The sequence below is a fragment of the Musa acuminata genome, chromosome BXJ2-2 (genome assembly GCF_036884655.1).
Source record: "Musa acuminata AAA Group cultivar baxijiao chromosome BXJ2-2, Cavendish_Baxijiao_AAA, whole genome shotgun sequence".
NCBI classification, from domain to species: domain Eukaryota; kingdom Viridiplantae; phylum Streptophyta; class Magnoliopsida; order Zingiberales; family Musaceae; genus Musa; species Musa acuminata.
Window position 1 is genome coordinate 32098387 of NC_088339.1, and position 27648 is coordinate 32126034.

Sequence of the window (27648 nt, forward strand, 5' to 3'; positions counted from 1 at the left end):
AGAAAAAGCAGATTGCAAGAAAGAGAAGAAGTTGACTTAGGTCCAAGCAAATACATAGCATAAAATATGCAATAACAATGTTGTATAAATCTGGATGGAAGTCAGCATCTTCATACTGCATATATTCTGATAGCGGTAGGATGGCTAATCAAGCAATCAACTAAAAATAAACCAAAAGTAACAAATAATGCAATGTGCAAGGTAAATGTAAGATGAAGAATTGATAATGACTCCAGAGATCAAAGCTAGTGACTTTGTACAATTCCAAAGTTTGATGTAAGATAGTACATCTCCTGTAAAACATTGCTGAAGAAAAGCAAGTAGTAGACTAAATTAATCAAGAAACCTGAAAACCTAAGTTGCATGATATGCATTCTAAGAAAGAACACTGGTATAGGTAAATTTCTGATCAAGTTGACATAGGGCTTAGCATGTTTTACTCACAGCACTGGCAGGATATGAAGAGAAATCACACTGACTTTTCTTTGATAATCTGAAATAAAGATCAGCTCTTCCTTCAAAAGTAAAGCACCAGTGTAAGATATACAGACTAAGATACTGGTTTATGAATTAACAACAACCAAATCCTGTAAACTGTATGGTTTATAGTTATGTAACCCCGTCTGATATTATGGTATACTGTATCAGACTGACCAGTATTTTAAACAATGCAACATATGTCAGCCTTCTTGCTATTCCTGTGACACAAAGCCATCATGATAACACCTCCACATTACTCCATAAACCCATCCTTTCTGCCATAGCTCTGGTGGGTGTTGAGACCTCCATTTTCTTGTATTCTCTTGGTAGTTCTAACGCAACAATCTTCTGATACGCCACGTTGCAGAACTGTCATATAGTGGGCTTGCATCACAACCATGCTTGTCTTGGAAGTGATTCACGCCTCATAGAAAATAGAAAAAGAAAATAATGAGGGATAAGTACAATAAAGAAAATGAACACATCAGATGCACCCTGAACAATTTGATTATCAAAAGAAAGCACCTACACACTAGATCATAGAAAATATAGCTACAGATATAAAAAGACATGTTTCAGATGAAATCTGACAAACAATATTGAATCTGTCAGGACCATTGTTATTAAGAAGTCACAGGTACACAAAAATGATTGATATTTCTCACCAAAAAAAATATAGTTTCTATTTACTGCTAAGTAGCAAACGTAGCATACAATATTGCAATGTGAAACTTACATCAAGACAGAAGTCATGAGAAGTAAAGTTATTTGAATTGCACCAAAATGTGTATCGAAAAACTTGCAATGCAATGTATCAGTATATAACACCATATCATGTGCCAGGAAAATGATGGTAACCAATGGAAAAGGTGCATCTCTGTTGCACGTCTGTTGTCTGTCAATGTGTGATAAGAGTGTATCATCTAACCAGGAACAGGTAGTATGCACCTTTGGGAGAGATTCATTAGTGCATGCCATGGAATGTGCTAGCACATGCACAGATTAGCTTCACAAGTATTATGTCTTAGATTTTGGTCAACCCAAGTCAAAGAAAAAGGAAAAGTAATCCTGTAATCCCAAGTAGAGGGTGTCCCACAACATAATAATACAGTAATATCAAAGTGGGGAACATCACAACTCTCCAGAAGGACAGATCTGCAGCATCTCATGTTCAAGCTTCAGATGTAACAATAATAGCATGCAAGATTAGGGACACTATACCTAGCTATTGCTCTGTTATGCTAATTTTAGACAAATGAGATGTGATTGTCGTGGTTGAAGCCTCTCTCGATACAGGAAGTCCGAACCTGAAACAATATAACAGAGCAATTAACAATTAATAGCAGAAATCGATCATCTAAGAACTTGTTTAAGAGGCCAAGATAATTCTTCTTGAACTAGAGGTCAAGTAACTCACCATATGTGAACTCTGAAAACTTCAAATGTGCTCGACGCATACATGAAGCAAAAGGATAAGCAAACTTTCTTCAATCAAGTTGGAAATCTTGAAATATATCAACATATGAAGTCAAGTGGAATATCAACCTCAAAGTAGATGTTTAATATTAATCTTTCAAAACATAAATTTAGATATTTACAAATGATAATCTTTTTATTAAGATGTGTATCTACAAACATCTCCAGGTCAACAGCCAGCAAGGAAATGCAGCTTGCTTAACGAACACGTAAATGAAAAATAAGATATATACAGTCAAAGTTTCTAAACTTGAAAAACAAGATATTCTTAAGGTTACTAAACTGGTACACCAGGAGAAAACTTCAGAATGTTCGGAAAAAAATTGCACCTCCTGCACTTCATCCCAGAAGAATCCATAGAGTACTTACAGAAGTGACAGCCAGATGGTATCCCAACTAATAAACAAACCAACTTTAGATCATCATATTAACTTCAGATAGGTCATCCATGGGTATTTCAAGACCCATGAAATCATGATCTTGCAGACCATCTTCATCAATGTTCAACCATGAACCTATATCCTGTCCATTACCTCCAAAATCACCAACATCAAGCTCCGGCAGCTGCAAACTGGACAAGTCAATGACCTCACAATCATTTGATTTATCCTGCATCCTAAGAGAATGTGAATGCAAGGCAAGATCATTCTTTTTGGTACCTCCACCAACTACCTCAAATGGTTTCGTTGAAGTCAGCACTGTACCAGATAGATCAGCAGCCTTACAAGGATCATTAATGGAAGCAGATAACTGGGTCATCTTTTGTTTTGGCTTTGTTTTGTTCTTTCTTTCACCTTTCAAATTGAACAAAGCTGGATGACCAATTCTAGCAGAGCTATTCCTAGTGGATATATCCTTGTTTAGTGCCTTTCCCTCTCTATCTCTCTCACTCCTCTTTCCCTTTGTACTATTAACAAGAGAATTTCCATTACCAGAAGGTGTCCGAAAGGAACAGTGAGCTGAACTACCAACAACACTGTCAAGCAGTAGTTCCCTTTTCTTTATTTTATTTGACCATGGTTCCTCCTTACAAGGTGAATCTTCTGATAAGTGATTGACGGAGTCAAAAACATCAGAATACTTGTTATCATTAGCAACTCTCTGACCTTTTTTTGGTGTCAGGCTAGAATTACAATCTGCAAAAGAGATATACAGTTTATAAACAACCAAAAATATGACCTAAAATAACCAATCTATAGATTAATATATAAAATTCTTGAGACAAAAAAATAACAGCTTTGACAGGAAACTGTAGAACTTGAAACAAAGTACCAGCTGATCCTTTAGGAAGGAGTGTGATTGCTGATCTTGTACAAACAAAACCTTGTGAGGCTTGGCTTAGAATCAATTTGTATATAGATAGACGATAAAATTTGGCTTGTTTTGTAAAAGTTCAGCCTAAATTATACCAATTCTAATTCAAGCCTATGGTGAGCAGCTTGATAAGCTAATTTCATTTTTAATTAATATCTTGCATTTTTCATTAGTCACTTGTATAAATTTCACTTATAACATGATTCAATTATATTTCAATCTAAAGTTTTAAGCTTGCTTCAGACTTATTTCTGAACCAATATCCATATTATTTCTGCGTCTACTACAAATTCATATCATCATAAAAATATGTATATATATATATATTTATTGAAACATGAAAGGCACTAATCAATAAGCAATTAAAGTCGGAATAAACAACTGTTGCATGTATTCCAAAATCATAATAACTACTTTTGTGAATGAATATAAATTTTATAATATCATAAGATGGCATTGAGACCAGTTATTTAGCATATAGGTCTATATGTACACACATGGACATATTCAATATAATTTTGAGCAAATTCAAGCAGAACCCAATAGCAGCAAGCTGAGTTCAGACTTGTCTTGAGACAAGTTTGAAGCATATTTTAATTGTTAATGACTAGCTGGCTCATAATTGAGCTCAGAATCGGTCCAAGCTTGAACTATTCATGAGTGGTTGGTTCAATTGCAAGCCCCACTACCATGCATTGAACAGGAACAGCTACATTCAGCAGAAAAGCTACAGTGGCACACATGAATATGGAATTTGTTTTACCTATGAAATTATTTTGCAACTGTGGTACAGTGGTGTAATGATTAGCAGGTTCTCCATCACCATTGAAGTCAGTGCATTCTGAATCACTGCAGTGGGAAGATGCAGAGTAGAAAATATCCCTGAAAGCCGGGCCACTGAAACAACTAATTCCTGTATCCTCAAACTTTTGGCATCGTGTTAATGTTTGTCTTACAAAAGATAATACAGCATGTTTGCTAAGTTCATTCACATTTTTGCTTCTAGAAACATTAGCACCCTTGCATGCCTGTTGCATGTAAAAGTCATGTTAATTAGATAATCATATTAACTGCAGGGGCAAAATAATCACTTAAACTAGAAAATAAAAATAAAAAATGGTACAGTTATATGTAATATAAACGATGGTTTGTTTTATCGGTCCATACTGGTATACTGACCAACTGTCGGTACCGAGTTACACCGAGCATACCAACACATGGTACATGGGGGCATACTGATGTATTGCTCATATCGATCCCCTGTTGGACTGGTATGTACCGCTCATACCGAGTGGTATGACAAATCTTGATATAAACTACATTTGAATAAAATTTATTGAGTTGTAAACTTCAATACTTGAAAATGATAATATACGTTACCCTTCAATTCTTGCATAATATATACAATACCAACCAGACCTAAGCCAAGTGATTGGTTCTACTCTTCATCTTGAAGAGGTTTTGGGTTGGATCCTTGAGGATGCAGTGCCCAGGTTTTTGATCTACATAATTTCCTAAGTGAAGAATCACTCGGTCTGTCATTCCCGGAAAAATAAAAAAGATGACATGCAGTCTCCATACTCAGAGGAGAGGATGGAAGCTCAATAGGATTGGAGGTTACTGCAAGGAAAACAATTCTTGTGTGGCAGAATGTATGGCCATGCTTCAAGGACTAAGGCTCAGCAGCTAGATCTGGCAAACATTCTGGTTAGGTCTGATGCTTTGGAGATTACTAATTTCGTAAAGGGTAGGACTACTACCCCATGGTTCCTTCAATCTTCAATTGCTAAGATTTGTTATTTAGAAGAGAGATTGAAAGCTGTTAAGTTTGAGCATATTTCTAGGAAGAGAAACCTGGAAGCCCATAGGCAAGCAAATTTTGGCAAATCCACTTGCAGACACTTTTTTTATTAGACAGCAGACACCACTGCTGCTAGTTTTGTTTTGGATGTAACTGGTTATTAAAAAAATGGTGTATCACCAAATACTACGGTGCTAAACAGAAAGTACTTCCATAATATGAACTCTTCATCAAGCAGCCTAAACAATCTAATAATGCCATTTGTCAAAGGAGGGCATTTCATCTAAAGCAATGCCAGATAAATAACAAATGCAATATGACTGCAACAACATTTGTCTACTTTCTACCTCTTGATGTTAAGGTGGAATCTGAAAGCTATTTAAATACCCAAGGAGGGTCACTAATAGAAACTTATATTCTAACAATGTTCATCTCCAGATAGGAACAAGAAATCATGGTCAACATTTGTTTATCAATAATTAGGGTCAACATTTGTCTACTTACAGATGGCCGGAATTGATGAATAAGAATGTAACTGGAGACCTCCAATACCATATTAATGTCTTCCTGAAACTAACTAATCAGAGGATCATACTTGAGCCTAACACATTCCCTATCTTGGGATGTACAACATGATGCCACATAGAAATATGATCAGAAGAGAGGAGCAAAAAAAGTTAGGAGATACCATATATTTCTCATATGCTATTGCTACAAGTCTGTCAAAAGCAATATACTCAAGTTCCCTGCAAAAAGAAGATAGTAGTCAAGAAGAGAAAAAATAAGAGAAAATCAAAGCAAATCATACATATCACAAACAACTTGAGACAAGTTAAAATATTTGATTAGTTCAAATAGAAAAAAACTATTTTAACATACACAGCATCTCTTTCGTTTATCAAGGGTTCTACCAATTGATATCTTTCCACAAATAATTTAAATTCAATTTGTTGATATGCATCGTCAAAATTTGTTTACTTATGGAATCCATCCATCAAGCTCTCATTAATGAACCTACAAACCCCTCAAATTGGATTTGACTAAATCCAAGTATTGTGGATATTCCTTTGTTTCTATCATTCTGGAGCATCTTAATCTTAAGCTTCCTGAATATTGAAAGATCCCATTATTAGCTCACCATTTATCAGACCATACAGATCAATCGAGCAACTATGAAATTTTAGCCAACTCCATATATGTATTTCATAAGTATGAACAGAAATGAGATAGAAAAATGAAGAGCATTTTTTTATGCAAGTTCCAATTTCAGACATGTACAAATGGAAATGAATTGATTAAAGCACTCCCAAATGTCATTTAGGCTTAGTCTTATAAGGAATATCAAATTTCATTCAATTTCTACCTATTATTATGATATTACAATCAGATTGATTGGGTACTCAAAAACAATAAATGGATTCAAAAGGATGAGATTGAATCTCTATAAATACGATAAAGAAAGATGAGTAACATAGAGTTTCCCTAGAATATGCTACATACCTTTTCTGAGACACTTTTGCTTCCACTACAGCCTTCTCTAGTTTCCTGAGGATGTTCTTCTTCTTCAATACCTTTTCCAACCAGTATAAAAATGCATTATTATCATACAAGCAGAAGATTAGTCGAAATATTCAATTAGATGCATTGTCTAATCAATATCTATAAAATATTTCTTTCATGAAAACAAGAGAACTTCACCATGTACTATCACTAGAACTAGAAGTATAACATGTACGTCTATACAATATATCAGATCTTCTAGCATGAGGCGTCTTACTAGTATATTACTACAGGTACTTGCATCAGCATCTCGTTAGAGAACCTTCATTCTCAAACTGTATACCATCTAGGGTCATAATCAGAAGCCTTTACAAGCAACTGAAAATAGCACTACTATCAAATATGACTTGAAAATTGAGATTTTAAGCAAGCAACACACATTATAGAGAACCTTTTTGTTGAGCATGAATAAGGGAGATAATTGATTAACTAAATCAAATATATGTATAAATAGTCTCTTAGTTTCAATGTTACACAGATTCTATCGCATATAGAATATATCAAGACAAGAACATCGCTGTTTAAGTAGGTGAGTATAAAGAAAGCAGGTAAGAGTTATAAATTGAAGGATGATAGTGCAACTGTAATAATTCATGTTCAAAGCAAAGAAAAAAAGATGAACAAGGTTTTCGTAATAAAATAATATCAGTTTCTTAGAAAGTCAAATTGGTTGAAAATTTTGGAAAAAAGACTACAAAATAAGATGGTAGGTTGAGTTATGCATCTCACTTTCTGAAACTGATTGTGTAAAAAGAATAGCCTCCCTCGTTATTGACTGTAGCCAAAGGATTGGTCAATCTCAACATCTAGTAATTGGGACATGATGATGTAGAATGGTCTCAGTAGCACTCTTATGAAGTCCTAGCATATCAACAGCTTGCAATACCGTGTATGCCTATCAGCCTAGAAGTACAAGCACTCCTTTGCCAGTGAAAATATTTACGGACTTTATGGAACCAGAAAAAAAAGGCCTTGTCTTTTCTGATTGCATCTAAAATTATGTTACATTCTCACACTTGTAGAATGCAATTTGTAATGCTAGAATAATCAAACCATCCTGGCTTAAAAAAAAAAAAATACAAATCAGAATTTCATGTTCATAGAAATAACCAAACACCCCAAAGAAAGAGCACCTAAAGTCCACCAGAGAAATCTCCACGATAAAAAAATATGCATTGCCACTTTACAAGAGGCCACCAAAGATTATGCATGAGGGGCAGCAAACAAGTTAAATATTCATAAGCATGACCCTGAACAAATAAAAAAAATCTCTTTAAAATGGCCTTGATGGTTACATAGAGTACCTGCTCATAAAGCTTTTTCTCTAGATTATTGATTCCTCTACTGAGATCATCTTCACTCTGTGCTAGGTCAGGCTGGAACATAATGTATATAGATGTCAAATAGTACAATTCTTTTTCAAATTATTATGCAAATCTAAGCCACAACTTAGACAAAAATTATACGCACTGCAAATAACAAGATGAATTTGGAAACACCATTACGAATGATACTCAATAATCTGGCTCAAGAAGAACCAGTTGTATAATTAATGAGGTTAAACAACAGGAAATTAAAACGAGTCAGATATTAAGAAGACTACGACAAGTTAACCAGAGTGAAAAGGATAACATTACGGGTGAAAGGGTGGGTAAGATCATGCAAATTCATTTTTCCATCTGACTGGGTCTATCTTGTATTGTTACATATACATATATATATGACACAAACCAATCAGTATTTACATTCAAATTATTGCTACTATATCCATAGTTCGCATTACTAGTCCATACCGGTGTACCTACCAGTTGTTGGTATGATACATATTAAGTGTACTGACATATGGTATACCAGGGCATATTGATGTACCACCTATACTGATCTTCTATCGGACCGGTACATACTGTCCGTACCGAGCGGTATGCCTCGGTACGACAAACCTTGATTATATCTTCCAAATAGTTGTATAGGTTACTTCCATCTTTTTTCGTTCCAAATATATGCCAAAGTGCTGAATTTACTTTAACCTAAGATGTCATTTATCAATTTTTTTGGTCCAATGTGTTCTCCATTTTCTCATTCTCCCTCTCTTTGCTTTATGGTCTCCACAGCCTTATATCGGACTCATGGTGGGTTTTAGTTAGTGCCATTTTTTAGAGTACAATACTAGATTATTATTTGGTGATATCTGACTCATGTAAGAGTCTCATCTGCCTCAGCCTTATATCTGATTCAAAATAATATCACAACTACTTCATATTAAAATAAATATGAAAGCAAATTATACTATCCGTTAATAGCAACAAAGTTCAGATTTCTTGTTAATATCAATAGAAGTGTGTTTTTTTTTTGGTATTGGTATATACAATATATGCACCTTTACAACTAAAGAAGATGATGGGTATGAAAATGAGAATATTTGTCAAAGGAAATGGTGTTGATCACATCAGAAATGCAAGAGGGGATACCTAGCCATCACAGGATTGAATTTAGCAAATAATCCTGTTCAGTATATGGCAAAGCTTCAATGTATAAAAAAGACAACAGACAAATTCTAGAAGGAAAAGAACAGCTTCATCAACGCCAAAGGACCACAAAAATGGAATCAACAAAAAAAAAGTGCCGTTGCAAATACAAGATCAAAGTGGTAATAGATGTAAGTGTAACCTTGTGTTAGATGTAAGCGAAAATACATAAATTGATCACACAGAAATGGCAAACTTCAGATGGAAGAGCAGAAATTACATAAATGGCTATATTGGGCTAAATTATTTGTATGTCTGCATAACTATTTAGAGCTAGTGACAGTTTGTGCCTATGACAACAACATCGCACCAAAACTCCAAAGTCAAATTAGAAACATCCAGAACTTCTATTTTAAACAATGAAAACATGCTTTTAGATACCAATAGCACATACCACAGGATCTGGGTAGAGTCCAATTTCACTGAGCTCCAAGAGGATTCTATCATTGATGCACATTTGATTGTACTGGAATTGGGTGCATAATGTGCTAGCCTCTAGAAATGTACCATTACCTCCCAATTTCTGATGTGCTAGTTGATCATAGCACCTCCAAACAGCATTGACCTTCAAACCATTAGCCACACCTCTCTCAGCAGACTCCATTGTCCTTGATGTCTGCAAATCCAGGCCATTGTGTTTAGTCTCCACCTCAAGCTCAAAACAACTTCCATAAGAATTGAAGAAGCTAACTTTGAAGTTGCCAATGTTTATATTTTCGATCTCCTCTTCTTCAATAATAGCTGAAAGAAGTGTTTGGCAAATTGAAATCCCTCTTTGCTTCCCAATTCCATCAAATAATTGCTCTAGAAAAGGTTCAACTTGCTCTTCTGGCCAAATAAACCCTAGATCCTTCTCGTATTCATTAATTCCAAAACCATTGGTTGCAATACCATAGCAATCTCTATTGATTGGAGTTGACTGCAGTGGGACATATTTTAGATCCCCCTACGAAGAAAGGCAACCAAAATTTTCTTATGGCAGAAATTAAAAAGAAATCAATAAATTTATTTGTATAAAATAAAGAATAATAATTTCAAGAAGAGAATTTCTAACACTAAGAATATTAAAAAAAATGATGACAACGATGACGACAACAACAACAATAAGCCAAACAGTCCCTATATATGAGGTTGGCTACACGGAATTTTTCCACCATTGAGGACAAAATAAGATGCCATTGGATACAAATACAGCTACTAATTACTTCTAAAAGAAATTTTGCATTGCTACAATGAAATGGCAGACATAAAGCTAGCAGATATGAAATAGAAGCAAGTAACCAACAAGTATCTAAACAAGTACTCATGAGACTCATGCTGAACATATCTCGACATGAATCCACAAATTATGTGTCACTTGCTGTGCTGCACTGCACAAGATGCACCAGTGGCATGCCCGAGCCTGTTCAAGGCTTAATATGTGAGCATGATGCATTGGTCTGCAACTTGGCAACCAGGATTGCAAATAGTTCATAATCAAATGTGACTAGAACAATGTCAGATGGACAGGTCAAATTGAATGGGATACACCATTACTTAATTTATGAGGAATTTAATACCTTCAAGATATGGTCATCATTTTCTGCAACATGGCCCACTGAAGTAGATTCATTAATAAGATGAATCTGGTTGGAGTAGTTTGGGAAAATCAACATTAGCGCATGAAGTTATCTGAAAGATATGAAACAAGAGATTTGGCCTTTTATTACCTGTTCATTCAAAAAGGTGACATCTTGTAAAGACAAAAACCGAAAAATGGGCTCAATTGTCTTCCAAAATGTACTGGGACAAGCACCCCCTGCATAATTTTATTATAAACTTGAAATACAAATATTGGTTCAAGAATTGCAAAGGAAAAGACAAGATTTTTTGTGGAAAATGTGCTACTTGTATCCAGAGCAGCACTTGCTGCAGCTAAAAGCACTTCATGGTCATTAATGGGTTTCCCTGAAATGTATAAATTAACAATCAAAAGTATGTCCTATGCATATGAATGCTTTTGGAGAAATAAATAGTTTCAATGATATGATTCCAATAATAATTTTACCAAAAAGGTCTAAAGAAGCATCGTTCATCAAGTGTCGTGGATAAGAGCGTCCCCTTTGTTCAGACAATTTTTTGATGGGTGGCCTACCAGTTTTGCTGATTAAAATGACATGACAGTTAAACCCTACGATTTGAGTCAACAGAAATTTAATTGGTGGAGATAATTTTTATTACCTCTCAATCCTCTCTGAACCAACTCTTAAAGTTCTTGCCTGTGATAAAGAGGCAGCATTATCTGCCTTCTCCATCAAGGCACGTATGCCAGATCCTTTGGGCATTAAACCTCGTACAACCCTTCCCTGTCTGTGGACACCAAATCCAAGATCCCTGTGAGCAGCCAGCTTTCTTTTTTTAGAAGTTGATGCCAGTGTCACAACTTTCTGTAGAGTCTGACTAACATTTTCCTCTACTTCAGATTTCTTAATTTTCTCTTTTCTTTTATTTACAGCAACTGCAGTCTCCTCACTTTCTGACAACAACTCTGATGGTATCTTTTCACCCTTTGACTTAACTTGAACAGTGTTAGAAGATAACCGTCTTGTAAATCCTGAGCTACCCTCTATGCTGATAGAGTCATCTACTGTATCTGAAGAAGGGGTGTCAAGATGGTTGGAAGTTAGGGGACTTAAATTTGATCTTCTTGCACCACGTGATAACTTTTGAGGCCTTTGTCCAACCCACTGTGCTACAGGTGGAGATGATGACTGTTCACTTATAGACCGTTTGCGGTTGATGGCCCCATTGACTGAATTGAGCTTGCTAATACATTGAGGCTCCCAACCATCAGAGTTTTTAAAATTTTGTGGAAAATTCCTAGATGCCTTTGACAAGGAACCTGAAGTTGATCTTGGTCCTCGAGGAGGTATCTTTGCATTAGAAGTAGGGCTAGAACAACAATTTTCTTCACATTCACTGGATCTGAAACTAAAGCAAGGAAATACATCAGGAATATAAGATAACAAAAGAAATACAATTTGAACGAGTGTAAAGATCATGCATATGCTGGTGTCTTCCGGCAATAGAGAGGACCAGAACATGTCATGCCAATGGGTGGCATGGGGTTGACATGAAACAATTTCCCTACAGGGGACTTATCATGTGCCGACATAATACAGAAATCAGTACTACTGAGCCACCAAGTCATGATAGAATGGACTTGGCATGCAACACTTTTAATCCTTACTTCCAAATGATAAATTGATAATGCCAAATCTCATTTCTTAACAGGAAATATACATGTGAATATGATTTGAAATGCATGAAGAATTCCAGTTACTTGTTGGTATGGACTGCAGGTGTGACATATCATCAACTTTTGGCTTGATATCAACAGCGGGCACAGTGCCATTTTAAACCCATGCACACATTAGTTTAGGTGTATTCTGTTCCCGACACCATGTAAAACCCACTTTTTCAAATCTATACAAGTAATTGGAATTCTTCATGCATTTAAACACTTTAATCCTTACTTCCAAATGATAAATTGATTATGCCAAATCTCATTTCTTAACAGGAAGTATACATATGAATATGATTTGAAATGCATGAAGAATTCCAATTACTTGTTGGTATGGACTGCAGGTGTGACATATCATCAACTTTCGGCTTGATATCAACAGCAGGCACAGTGCCATTTTAAACCCATGCACACACATTAGTTTAGGTGTATTCTGTTCCCAGCACCATGTAAAACCAACTTTTTTAAATCTATACAATGTGAAACCCCCTTAACCTCCCTCATTTTTGTCCTACATGTAATATCAGCTCCCAAATGCAAACTGGGCATGCCCTGATATAAATCAGTTGATGCAAACATATACTACATCTTGTTATTTAACTTTGTGCTTGTTTCCTCAATTATGACAAAAAACAATAAGTGTCAATAACTGATGACCTTGTCGAATAAGAGAAGCTTGGACTTGACAGAGGAGGGCACTGCCAATCGTCCTCAAAACCTTAGAAGATACGCACAGCACATGCCATCAACACAAAATGCTAGCTTACTAATCAGAGCATGATAGAATGCCATAAAACCAATCCTGATTTGAAATTTATACTATTAACTTGTGTGCTTCAACCAAAAAAACAATTACTAATATTATAAAATTTGGGGTTCAACAGTCACCTCTCATATTGATGAAGTAAGCGAAACAATGTATCAACATAAACTTGAAATCCGATAAGACCTAGGAATTTCCTTTATCCTTATGTGCAAAATTTTCATTTAGTTATTTCCTCAGGACCTCTAGATCCTAAACTACAGAGAACTCTGTCAATTAGGGATTCATGTATGAGGTTAACAACATACTGATGATGGAACCCTGAAAATTAGAAAATGAGAAGTCCTCTCAAATGTATAACTAGTTAGATAGTGACATTTAGGACATCAAAGAATTAGGATCTCCACTATAACGTCAAACGAGGTAGAGAAAAGGTCTTTGAGACACACATAACCTTAAGCAAATCAAATTGATTGAAAATTGGAGCACATCAGAGAATCACAAAGTTATAGACCTCAAAGTAGTAAACATGTCTGATCACAGAATTAAAAGGGGGCAGGGGCAAAGAAGCAAATTTTCCATGTGCCCTTGGAAATTGACCAAGACAAGACACACAGAGTGCTGTAACCAAAAGTGCTAGTTGTGACACTAGGGTTTTAACACAACATAATCTGATTGGCTTAGTATTAAAACAATGTCTTTATGTAAAACTGGTCCAAAATTGCCTAGGTATCATCTGGAGATGAAAGGAAATTTATTATGAAATGCCTTGCTATTTTGGTATCCTATATAAAGCATGAAATCACCATCAATACACAAACTAAGTTCTCATAATGTCATATCAAGTCAAACCTGAAAGTGTGGTTGTTCATTTTTGGTTTGCCATCAAGCTTTTGCTGTATTCCTCGTTGTTTAGGTTCACAATCACCATTTGGAGGTCTAGCCAAAACTATGCTTGTAGAAATATCTGACTTAACGATTGAACGCTTCTTCTTCATCTTGGACTTTGCCAAACCATCAGCACATGGTAGTACTCGAGCTTTTTCTTCTGTTAGTGCAGAATTACCATTTGCAAATTTGGTGACATCTTTATCCCTATCCAGCAACCCAGATGATCTGCCAATACTGTTATCTCTTGCATCCTTCTAATAGAGAAAAATATATATTTCTTTCAATGATGAAAATGTGAAAATAAAACAATGAACAACATACTTGAAAAGTACATAATGTTGCAAGATTTAAGGAGTCCAAATGGTATCTATTGCCTACTGCAACTAAATATGAATGAGCTTAGAAAAGTTATTTCAAGAAAAATATTAGCAACACTTTCCTATTAAAATAGTGTCACAAATTTTCTGGCACATATTGGGTACAGAAAAAAATTAAAATAGAGAAAGGAGTCGAAGAATGAAAGAAGAAAATTTCATTAACAAATTGCAATCTGTATGATAGAGACATATAACATGAGATATAATCATGTAGCATAAGCCATAAGCAAACAACAAATTACATTAAATTCATCTTATTCATAAGGAATTAGTTTACAATATACAAGCACAGCCCAAAATGCTCCTGCCACTTGTGGATCTGGAAAGACTAAGGTGCATGTAGGCAAAGCATCTAATTTAGTTAATTAACAGTACAAAACATACAGAAATTCAAATATAGATTACCTTAAAAAATCATAGCAGGAAGAAAAGTTTTACAAAATGTGAAAAATAAAATTCAAAATACCATCAATGTAGTTCGTATTCGTCTGTTTGATAGAGCACTCTTGGTCCTTTCATCTGACTTCAGTAACCCAGGCTCAAGACTAGCTGCAGTTGGCAGGCCTTGAGGGGTTGTCTTAGAAATATTTCCTCCTGGCGTCAATGCCATAGGCCTCTCGCTTGATGAAATATTTTGTTGGGAACATTTCCTTGATAAGTTATGGCGATGCTTCTCAATTTTCAAAGCAGCATCACTAAAGGCTTTTACACGATTCCTTTTACATAAAGCACAGAGATTAACAGCTCATTAAAAGCACTATAGCAGAGTGAGCAGCAGAAAATTTGGGCACAAGAACAATTCAGAACATTATAAATGGAAGAAGAAACATTTAATGCAACAAAATGTCAGCCTCTTCATAATGATATAAAAAAGCAAAACTTTGATTGAAAGTAAACAAGAAATACCTCGCTTTAACAGAACTCTCATGAAGGTTAATCTTCATTCGTTTGATGTCCTCAACAGATGAAGAAGGCAAGTGTCTTGCGGAAATTGTTTTAGCCAAAGATTCTGCTGAGGAGATGCCAAAGATGGAACTTATTTCTCTCTTTAGCTCTCCTGGTCGAGGAGACTTATGATCAAATAAAGAAACTTTCAGGTCAGATATAAGCGATTGACAAAGATTAGATGCTTCGCCTTGAGATGGTATGGAAGTAGATCTTGGCATGCTTGTGAGTGGTGATGGGATGCAAACATCGATGACCTCATGGAAGCTCCCTAATCTTTCCATCGAACTGGTTGTATAAGGTCCACGTTGCCCGTTTGAGTAGGTTGAACCATCAGGGCTGGTGGAATAGTCAAAGCGATTAGCTGCCATTCTTTGAATCTCTTGAGACTCTTTTTGCAAACCAAAGTCATGGACAATTTTTCATCCAAAAAAAAAAGAAGAAGAATCGCCAGAATTCAGTAAAGGCTAAAACCAATGGTCATCAATTAGTGAATGCAGTAACAACTGCCATAATTTGCATTTTTCATGCAAAATCAGTGGAAGAGAAGATAACAGATGAGTGCCAACAAACTTAAAAGCACACACAATAACACAGAATTACACATATTCAATCATTATAAAATGATGAACTATAGCTCTTAATGTCAAATTTTAATTAACTGAAAAAGACAGGTATTCTACATGTTCTAAATAAAAATTGTGAACATAAATTTAAAGCATTTCAAAATATGATCATAACATTGTTGTTTATTGTGCTCTCTTTATTTCGACTTGATTTCCCTTCTCCACTCATTTCAGTGTATACTTTTAATTACAACAAACTGGTGTAGGAACCTAACTGCATGTCAATTAGCACACACTGAGAGCTTCTGCAGCAGCACTGCTGCGGGAAAATCTGGAGCAATAAAACAACATACAGCACAAAACAAACTACCATATTGAGGAAAGGTTCAGAGATTGAAAAGAAGAAAACAAATATCCTTAAAGGATCCTTAGACTGCCTTCTTTCCATCATATAAAAAAAAAAAAAAAAGCAAAAGCATAATTGATTAACATATTAAGAAGGTAAATCATTTTTTATTAAAAATGACACTGAAACCTAGATTTCACTTGAGAACTCATTGCCCCACCAAAGATACTTCCCATAATAAGATCACCAATCCATGGATTCAACTACTATAAACAGAAATCTGATTGCAAACTGATCATTACAATCTGATAAACCATTGAACATTTCATGGCCCAAATCCATCTCAAATGATCTTATCCTATAAAAAAAGATCAAGGTTGACCAAAAATTCAAATTCGAATATTGCACTAATATCCATGACTCTGGCTATTGTCCTAAACTCACGTCCGATATATATGTATATGTATATGTATATACATGTATGTATATGTATATGCATATACATACATGTATATGCATATACATATACATACATATATATATATATACATATATATATACATATATATATACATATATATATAATGACGATCGACACAGCACCTTACACCCCCACGTTGTTCTCGGTCTCTGTCTGAATCTAAATTCCACTGAAACCCCAACATCTTTCAAGGAAATCAGTAAAACCACCAGTAAAATAGCAATCAGCTTCATCCTATCAACAATTCAACTATCAGGCAATCATACAAACACAGATAATAAGTAAAATTTCGTCAGAATCCACCTCAAATGGAAGCAAACAAGATGATCACTCGGAATAGAGGCGACAACAGGAGAGCTCACCTGAGATCAGCTAACCGCCGCTAGGTTTTGATGAGACTCTTGATTCCTATTCAACGATCCCCACGAGTGGAGCACGGAGCGGAGAGAGATCGGCGGGGTCCAAGAAAGAATCGAAAGGAAGCAGCAAGAAGAAACAATCGACGGGATCGATCGAACCCTCTTAGATCGAGGCGGGTCGCAGAAGCAGCAGCAGCAGCAGCGGCAGCGATTCGAGGGTCGGTTTGGGGAGAAAGAAATGCGACAGTCTTGGAGTCGGAAGCAGCGATATAATCTCACGCTTTGGACGTAGTTTGACGGTCAAAAGCGACCGGTTTGTGAGCGTTCGCAGCTGGCGGTGCGCTGGAGACTCATGCTATTTACCATTGCTGTGTTGCCATGTGATACATGCATGGCTAGTTTAAGCCGCAATCGTAATTTAATAAAGTTTTAAGTGGCAATTGTAGTTCAATATATCTCACATTCTTCGAGGATGCAATGGACTTCTACCGTGAAGTGTGTGACTTTAAATCTGGACATTATTGAAAATATTACATCTCTTAGTAGGATTTTTTAAAATGCTCTTTTAATAACCTTTCTTTTTAATTATATCGTCGTCACATCATGATTTAACCCCAGACCTCAACCATTTTAAACGAGCAAGCAAACTGTCCCCATTTCCAGTTGCAAGTATTCTATTGAGTTACTTGTCTGATTCCGTGTCATGATCGAGCAGCAATAGTTGTTTCCTGGCTCGATCGCCTCTCACCAAATTATTGGATGTTTGTCTTGACAGCTTATGCTAGTTACAACTCTGTTATGCTTCCGAGGAAGGGAGAGAGAGAGAGAGTGATGAAGTCACACATGTGCTGTTTTTTTTCTCTTTTGGCGGGAAAAAAGAGAGATGCAGTAACTTCATATATGGGCCAATCAATCAAGCTGAGCACAGCTAATGATTACTTGCAATGACATGCAATGAATGCTACAAAGGCATCCCTACTAACTGAAATATACAGAGGAACTACACATGCAATTAATTACTAACCAGTTTGATAGAGCATGATACACAAAGTTCAATGCAGTTAGACTAACACACTTTGTCAGATGGAAGTATAAAATAAAAGAAGGATCGATGAGTGCTTGACTAGTTAACTACAGCAACAGAGTAGACAAGCATGGAGTCATAAATGTAAATATGGATTTCTCGGACCATAGTAGAATTCTGTTTCAGATGAAGGTAGCATTTGCATAGGCCCTACCACTAGCAGTTATCGAGAAACCAAGTTTCAAGGACTTAACTCTTTGGTTTTGCCATTGGAGGAGGAGTGCTGGCAGTAGTTCTTACTGCCTTCCTTTCTTTGAACTGCAACTCGGGCACTTGTATTGCTTTATGCTCTCGGCTTTTGCAGGAGTTATCTTCACGCACTTGCCATGGAACCACCTTTCACATACATCACATGCAATCCAAAACTCATCCGCACTGTAGCTTCCACCACAAGCTCCACAGAGTGTTTCGCTGTGTTCGTCGTCGTCTTCACCGTAACCCTCATCAGCTGTTTTCGAGTTGCTTTTTATCTGGCCATCACTGGTGCGCTACGGGGAAGTAGTTATTGGGCAAGGATTAGGAAGGGAAGCAGAGACATGTGAGAGATTCAAAAATCATTACCTTGGTTGCCGTTTTAGATTTGCTTCCACTGTCCATGCTAGACTTCTCTCTTGATTGTCTCCTATCTGAAACCACTTCGAAGACAGATGGAAGCTCATTGATCATGCTAAACAAGCGTTTCCTGTTGGCATGGAGGACAAAAAGATGTTTTGTTGTCAAATACAAAGTAATCAATTAGAGTACTGAGCTTCAGTGCTCATATTTGATGCAATTCATCTTAAATCATGTTTTTCTTTTTACTGCCAAGACTTGTAGCTTATCTGAAAGTCCAACAACCAACTAGAGATGTCTTAACAATTAAAAATGAGTGACTTGTGACTGCTGGAGAGATTATTGTCACAAACTTTGACACGACTTTCATCCCTAGAAAGAAACTAATGAATGCAACAATACCCATTTGGTCAAAGATATCTAACATGATGAACTTCAGTACTAGCAACTTTTCTTTTTCAAGTGGTTTTCCTACTAACATCCAATAAGCTCATGGCATCAACATAAATTTCACTATGAAAACTCTTCCAATTGTGATGTCAGCTATTGAATATAGAGACAGTGACCGTTTAAATTTTAACAAGAACAGAAGAAAAAAAAAATGCCAAATGATATCATGCAGCTTTTCTAGAACTTGCCAACGAAGCAAGAATGCTAAACACTTGCAATGACAGATACTCGGTGGGGGATAGGCTGCTTCACCATTAATCAACATTCTGAGTGCTCCCATCTGGACCTAATTCAGTCCAAAAGATAAATTCTACCTCATTGTAAGTAATTTGTGACACCAAGTAAATTGCACATGTAATTCTACCTTATTGTGAGTAACACCAAGTAAATTGCACATGTACATGAACTTTTATTTGTTCTTTCAGCAAAGTCCTGCAGAAACCAAGGCAAAGAGAAACTAGACAAGCTGGAGCACAATTGTGGCATATATTTTGAACGACCAGTAGCTAGGACAAGGAATGCTAAACAAGATAACCAATAGATAATGACTGGAGAATGTCAAAGTATGAGCAGCTAAGACAATACTGTTTTCAGCTAAATGCCATCATCAGCATTTTGTCTTTGTATATTAGTATCAGACCGACAGCATATATGATGCTCTTCATGCCTGGAAAACTAGGAATCACAATGATATTTAGCTGAGGAAATGCGTACAATCTAATGAATTACATTCAAATAAATCAGAATTCCCAAGTTTAGAAAATCAATCAATTTGGCTCAGGATCAGTGAGATGAAACTCAAAACCATCCTTGTCCAATCCAGAACACTAGAATTGGAGAAAAGGAAAAAGAAAAGAAAGATGGAAAAAATATAGCCATTTCAGCCTTGCAATGGCTGCACTGAGGTGACACGGTTGCTTGGTGTGGTCATGTAACCATTATAGAGGGGTGATAGAGTATATAGGGGGGTAACATGGTTGTTGCAGATGGTGGACTCCTCGATAAGTTCATAAATTTTTCTTATGAAAGCAACATTTTAGTGCAGTTTATATATAACATGAACTCAAGAACATAATAAAAACCCATATCTGGTAGTAGAAATTTGATGTCTTTTAAAGATCTTGGATTCAAGTCGAAACATGGTTCTTAATAGTTAATAGAATCATTCATGTTTTTTTATAATACATTTTCAGATCTCAAGTCAGTTAATTGCTGCTTTAAATATGAATGAGTACTTAAGATAACAAACTGGTTTCCAAGTCACTTAATCAACTAACTCACTATTTTTTTTTCTTTTTCTTTTTTTAACAATCATTTCAAACTAACTAGGATTATTTTTTCAAAAAGCCGTTTAGACGAAGACTAAAACCAATATATGCTGTAACTTTAGCAAAGCAAGAGAAGTATTGAGAGTACCGTTAAGATAGACGAGACATTTCTAAAGGCATGAGTTTTAGATATCTTGGATCTATTAATAATTGGAAGGAAAGAAAGATCAATGAAGAAATTATTTCATAAAGACAAAACGAGATGACTAAAGTGATCATCAGGAGTCTTTTCTGATTGTTGCATGCTCTTTCCACTAAAAGAGAACTTCTAGACGGAAGTGGTCAAGCCAGATTTATTTAAAGGTCAAAATGTGTGATAGTTAGGAAACAACACATACAAAAAATTACTGCTGCTAAGATTAGGATGATGAAATGCATGTTAGGTATTTTGAGAATAAAAAGTGTTTACATTCATGACAATTAGGCCAAGCTTTGATTAAAAAAAAAAGATGAGTGAAAATTGTCCAAAATGATGTGAAGATAATCAAAAGAGATATGAATTCTCTGGTTAGATGCAAGTTGACTATGATTAGTAGTATGAGAAAAGATTGAAAAAACACCTAAAATAATCTTAATTGAAATAATGAAAACAGAATCGATTGTTCTTAGTATGACTAGTGATGTTGTCTTAAACACATCTTAATGACACAAAAAGATCTATTTAGTTGACCCTAGATGGCTGCGGTCATTACGATTTATTGTTGTACAGGCAACTGAAACAATTTCCATCAAGGATTGAAATTTCGTACCGTATCGAAATTTTAAGACTTATTCGGTACGGTATGGAATAGTACTGTATACCGAGCAGTATATTTTGGTATACCGCTCGGTATATATATATATATATATATATATATATATATATATATATATATATATATATATATATATATATAAACCGCTCGGTTTACCTCTATGCGGGGCAACGTCGCCAAGGCAACGTCACCTCTCTTCTTGGGCGACGTCGCAGGTAAAAAAAAAAATTACGACGCCGCCTCCCTTCCCGGGCAACGTCGTAGATTAAAAAAAAAATTGCGACATTGCCTCCCTTCTCGGGCAACATCGCCAAGGCGACGTCGCAGATTAAAAAAAAAATTTGCATGCGACGCCACCCGAGAAGAGAAGAAAAAAAAAATCTTCGCCTCTCCGCCCCGCGACGCCGATGCCTCTTCTCCCGCGCGCATATGAGAAGTCGCCGACAGACGAGGAGGAGAGCGGCGATCTCCAGGTTCTCCCTTTTTTTCCTATTTCTTTCTTCCCCTTCTCCCTCTTCTTTCTCTCCCTCGGTCACCGTCGATGATAATGCCTCAATTAACAGTACCGCTCGGTAGCGAGCGGTCCGTATAACGATCTGCTGACGGACCGATACATATCACCCGATACCGACGGTATCATTCGGTATTGCAAACCTTAGTTTGCATAACAAAATATGATAAAGGTAGCAAAAAGAGATACAATTCAAAATTGGACATATTTTTCATCGTACTGTGAGAAATACTAGTACTTCAACATTAATTAAGTCATGATAAATAGAGACATCAGACAAGGTGTAAAGATAAACCTTAACAGCATATGCAGTTTTTGTATATAGACATGATGATAAAGAATAAGCCGATCCATAGTAAATCAGTAGTCAGCTAAAAAGAATTTTCCATTGAACATGTTATTAAAGCAGGAACAATAATTTTGAACTGTCTAATAATGCTCAGACCTTATTGGAAACACAAGAAATAACAATTATGGCCACATTGCATGATAACATTGGTGCCTAAAACAAAAGATCAATCAGGTATTAACTTTTGATTACAGGCAGCAACTGCAACACAACCTCCAACTTAGAATATTCCAAGAATTTGAACCTATTACCTACATAAGCACCATTAATTCACCATGCTTCGGCAAAAGTTGATCCAGATGACTAATGTCTTATATGACTGTGTTCAAAATCACTGCATCATTCAATATGGATATCTCAAAGTTATACTGTTTTCTTTTTTTTTTTCCAAGAACATCATGTTATACCACTCACCATTTAAAATCCCATTGGCAGAACTCTTTCAGAATTTGCAGACATTGAATGAGTGCATTGACCAATTTCCAAATCAAGGATAGAAATTTGGAAGCTTCAAGATGAAAAAAAAGGTACTCGATTAATTTACCAAATAGTAAATTGGCAGTTACCATCTTTGACAGTGACTAATTAAATGTTCTCAGCCACCAAATATAAAGGTTGGCTGACATATGAAAAAAAAAAGTATATGTGCTACTTGATGCACAAGAAATGTCCTCAAAAGATATCATAGAGCTGAATTTTGCATCTTTACAAAGAAAATTTCACTTCGTATGCCATAAATGTTCATAGTTTTTCCGAGAGTCAAAAAATAGGTAGCATTACCCCCACTGTTCTGCACTCAATATGTTGAAGCATCAAGTTCTAATTTCTCAAAATCATTATAAAAATCCATAAAAATCAAAAAGAAAATTGAATGGAAAAGGGATGAATCTATAAAATACTTATATTAACCTTATTTAAAATAATCATAATTATATAGCCCTAGTAGCATTTATTAAGTAACAATGAATGATGATCTATATCTAGGTCATTTTACACCAAGATTAGGAATCTCAATTTTTGTGTTATGATGCAACTTGAACCCATAACAGGCCTTTAAAGCTTCAACTTGAACGAAGGCCCCAACCTGCCCTGTTTTAGGACTGTTTGACCCTTTATTTAGTTTAAGTACAGTGGCGCACACTTGAATGGGCCAACTAGAGTATGTAACCTAGGTGGTGATGCGGAGACTTTTAAAGCTTGCTTTCAGGTTAATCTTGATCAATACAGCAGCTAGCACATCTGATATCTCACTTCAACTGGAAGTCTTGTAGTGTCTTGTTCCCTTGAGAACTTCACTAGAGAAGAGAAATTAGAGAGGTAAGGATGAAAGAGACCTTACCACATCAAACAAGAGAAAATATACCTGTTTGGTCTGAAAATAGGGCCATGGGTTAGTCAGTCCATAGGCTTTCTAATACTGTTTATAACTTGTAATTTAGAAGAAAACTCTAAATAATGAAAGAATAAGACCAGTTAGGATTTGGGACAAAAGTAACCCCATCTCCATATGAAGTGTCATGATCAAGAGGCATGCATGGATTTTGTTCTCTCTTTTAACTTTCATTTAATTTTGCTAGTTTAGATTAACTAGATTAGCCTATTAGCTTCTTCTCATTGTTTCCTATTAGTCTATTCTGGTCCACAAATTTCTCTTTAGTAGGTTCACCTTGAAGACAAAACTGTGGTAGTTTGCCAACCAATATAAGATGATACATTTGGTGCCATGGGACAGCTACTTTCTAAAGACTTTCAGCAAAAGAGGGGCAATGGTACAAAAGCAGAAATTTTAATAGAATTTGACAGAGAAAACACCATCCAGAATCCAGCTCTGAATAAGAACTTCATAAACAGAACAGTATAGGTAAAATCGAGACTGGACTAAAGAATGAAATCCACTAAGTTCAGAGGAGAAATAGGGTTATTCAAGGAACCAAATAAGTAAACAAAACCAAAGCGAAACATTTAGGGAGACCATTTATCATGACTTTTTGCCTTCCCATGTGAAAAAATGAGCTCTCCCAAAGGCCCATTTATTTCACCAAAATTGAACCATCTACTGGACTTCAATGAAAGTAGCCTGTGATCTTGTGTTTGGTTACCAAATGAACTAGAACTAGATCCAGAATGACATAAGTTTAGAGAAAGTGGAGTTGGTTGGAGGAAGATTGAAAGTCATTTGCAGAAAGTGGGAATGACAGACTGGTCTAATTTAGCTTTGCGGAACTCTGCAATCCACACCATCCTCCTTTTCGCCACATGCTATAGGCTGCTCCACCTCCTTCCTCCTGGACCTCTTTGTGCCAAGCCACTCCTGTGATTTTTTTCTGCTCCTCAACCCACAGGCACTGTGGCCTCGCCTTGCAGGCAGCCTCCTTCCACCCGGCACCTCTAGATCCCTTGAAGAGTCTTGGTAGAGAGTGATCAGATTCTCCTAGATCACTGTTATTTTTTGAAGATCTGAAAGGACTGTTCATCTTGCTCAATTCTATTCTAAATCTGATGGACATTTGGAAGCGACATAATACTTGATGTTTCTCCTTTTGTTTTGATCTTTCTTGCTCAAAACATCAAGCATATTTTCTTGATTCATCTAAAGTTGTGAAAATTATTTGTTATTCTGGTTCAGATTTGAGATTCAGTTTCAAGAGCATATTCCAATTATGGTAGTATGAATTATTAAACTATTTAATATTATTTAATCATGATTTCTAATTAAACCTGTGGTTGACTGGTTGATCCACCTTAGTGACGTGATTCTTGGCCAAGTTGCTGCCCAATTCAAGCCTGATAACTATGGGTAAAACAGTGAAGATAGGAAAAAGAAATAATAATGCATAGTGGAGGATAAGATTCAAGTGGTTCAGGCAACAGGTCCACGTCCAAAGAAAACCTACCACTAAATCCGATAGAAATGCTCCATTTTCACTATTCTAGGGCCAAGCAAATGTAGGACACTTCCAACAGATTTAAGGTAATGCAAATTCAATGTGTGCAAAAGAAACCATCAAAAGCCAGTTTCGTATAACGGAACTAAACTTCATCTTGCACTACCCTTTGTTGATTATAGAATAATCTTGTAGAGGGTCTTCATGAATACTTAAGGTACCTCCAATCATCAAATTTATATTAATAAATGGAAACTTCAAATTTTATCTTTAAACAACCTAATCTCAAGTGCATTAGCAAGTTTAGTTTCAGCCCGAGGTACCGAAACCAAATCAATACCAACTGAAGCTATCGAGGGATCATTTTTAAGCTGTTTCAGAATGTTGACTGAAACAAAAACCTCTAGAAACTGTTAGGACCCTTTTTCTGAGCTTTTGAATCATGTTTATTGAGTTCATTTAGTTCAGTTGTTTATTGAGTCGTTTTGGTTCAGTTAGAATCAGGTAGAGGTTTATTTAATATTTATTTATTATTAGAGTCCAAGTCCAAGTGGACTCTGGGTGGAACTCTATAAATAGTAATGTAACCCTTTCTTTTCGAAATCAATCAATCAGTTAATCAATGAAATGTTATTCCACTCTGTGGACAAATCCTAGGAGGCCGATCCCCTCGAAGTGATCAAGGAGGGCCGATCCCCTCGAAGTGATCAAAGAGGGTCGATCCCCTCGAAGCGATCAAGGAGGCCGATCCCCTCGAAGCGATCATTATCATTCCCTTTTCTTCCCTTTCTTCCACGATAGGACTTTAGGGTCTTATCATTTGGTATCAGAGCGACGATAAGACTTTAGGGTCTTATCATTTGGTATCAGAGCATCTCCATTTTTTGATTTCTTTTACGATAAGACCTTAGGGTCTTATAAGAAACTTAGTTGCAAATGCTACTTACATTTATTGGTCCTTCTCAAACAAGTACTGACCTGATTGATTCATTTTCATGCACACAGACCTTTATAACTTAAAGGTCATATTTATAATAAACCATGAATCATGAAACAAAATCAAAAGTTGCCCGTGCCTTTAATTCCTCAACGCTTTGTTCAAACCAGCTTATATAAACATTCTTCAAGCAGATGAAACAACAACAATCATTTTAGACAGCAAATATCCAAATGCATCTCAGTTTTAAACAAGCCATCCTTCAAAAGTTGATGAATTTCAAAGAACAGTTATTTATTCAGATGGCTCTATGAAATGATTCAACATGATATATTGAAAACTGAAAAAAATGAAAGTTCAGTCAGGATAACAATCAGGACAACAGTGGCAAGGAAAGTTTCGTATCAGCCTAACTGGCTGGCTACAAATTAGGAGGTCTGTATCACACTTTACGATTCACAGAAACAAAAAAACAAATCCCTGAATATCCTTCAAAGTTGAAAAATCTAGACAATAGGGTAAAGAACAGAAAGAAAAAAAGACAAATGGCATGCTGTTTGATTACAATTTGGTAAAGAAAAATCAACAGAAAAGGCAAATAAAAGTTATATGGGCATTAAAATCAGCTAATTACATCAGAAAATAAAACTGGCCAACAAGAACATTTCTGTGGAGGGAAACAATTCTCTGTGACAATCATCAGAGATCTCACATCTTTCATATATTTCCTACCTACATATCCATCATCATGACCAGTAAAATTAAACTATAGTGGCATCGAGTCTCTAGTGTTATTATTTTTCTTTGGTCCATCCTATAACCGTATCAAACAGCAGTCAAACTAGCCAATGTATCGATCCTGCATTAACAGATATATGAGCTACACCCCCAAACCATCTGTTCCTACTTTCTACTCAATGCCGCAACATATGAGCATACGAAACATACGACGAGAGAATCAAACTCGCACCTCTCGTTGCGGTTGAGGCGCGCCCCAAGATAGAAAGCAACAGACAAGAGCCAGGAATCGCTGTGCACCGCGATGAGCGAGAGCCAGTCCCTTCGTTCCATTCCATCCCTCGCGAAATTGATCCCTAGGGCCGGCTCCGGCAGCTCCGGCGGCACCTCCTCCGCCGGGAGGTTCACCTCCCACGAGTCGTTGGGGTGACCGTACAAGCACAAGTTCTCCTTCTCTGCGCCACCAACATATCCGGTCAAGAAACGAATCAGGTCGGATCTGCGCGGAAAAGGCCAAAGGAGACTCACCCGGATCGCATTGGGCGTAGAACTCATCGACATCTGAGAAGTCATCAACAGGCCAGTCAGCCAAGGAGGAAGAAGGAGAAGAAGAAAGGGATCAAGAGAAGGGGAAGAGGACCGTTGGTGAGGGCACGGATGATGCCGGCGCGGCGGCCGCTGTAGTCCTTATAGATCTCTTCAACGGAGCGAGGGGCGGAGGAGATGGAGCCGACTTCCATGGCAGCGGAGGCTGAGATTGAGATCGGAGGCTCACCGATTCGGTGACTATCGGTCGATGGAAGAAGACGTTCGGGTGGAATGCATGCAGAGAGCGGAGAAGACGAGCGAAGTGGAGAGAGAGAGAGAGAGAAGGGTGGGGTTGGAGATTGCC

General features: G+C 36.5%; 2 protein-coding genes across 9 annotated transcripts; both read right to left on the reverse strand.

Moving 5' to 3' along the window:
• Positions 1-2065: 2065 nt before the first annotated feature.
• LOC103974449 (uncharacterized) lies at positions 2066-17543 on the reverse strand. Of its 8 annotated transcripts, none has more exons than XM_009389330.3 (16): positions 17171-17542; positions 15606-15806; positions 15377-15479; positions 14937-15186; positions 14055-14347; positions 11377-12126; positions 11204-11298; positions 11044-11103; positions 10866-10954; positions 10716-10781; positions 9551-10102; positions 7936-8007; positions 6572-6642; positions 5760-5817; positions 4034-4298; positions 2066-3092 (listed from the first exon to the last, which is right to left on the reverse strand). In XM_009389330.3, exons 2-16 carry the CDS (start codon positions 15784-15786, stop codon positions 2371-2373), a joined length of 3627 nt encoding a protein of 1208 aa, XP_009387605.2. In that variant the 5' UTR covers positions 15787-15806; positions 17171-17542; the 3' UTR covers positions 2066-2370. The 8 variants fall into 8 exon arrangements, with proteins under 8 accessions (XP_009387605.2, XP_009387588.2, XP_009387573.2 ...); XM_009389313.3 differs by having other exon boundaries at positions 9551-9772; positions 9848-10102; positions 15377-15806; positions 17171-17540; XM_009389298.3 differs by having other exon boundaries at positions 14055-14344; positions 15377-15806; positions 17171-17543.
• Positions 17544-18157: 614 nt separating this feature from the next.
• Positions 18158-27648, reverse strand: LOC135606109 (PHD finger protein ALFIN-LIKE 2-like). The gene is made up of 5 exons (XM_065096913.1): positions 27397-27648; positions 27285-27317; positions 26989-27211; positions 18813-18933; positions 18158-18739 (listed from the first exon to the last, which is right to left on the reverse strand). Exons 1-5 carry the CDS (start codon positions 27494-27496, stop codon positions 18488-18490), a joined length of 729 nt encoding a protein of 242 aa, XP_064952985.1. The 5' UTR covers positions 27497-27648; the 3' UTR covers positions 18158-18487.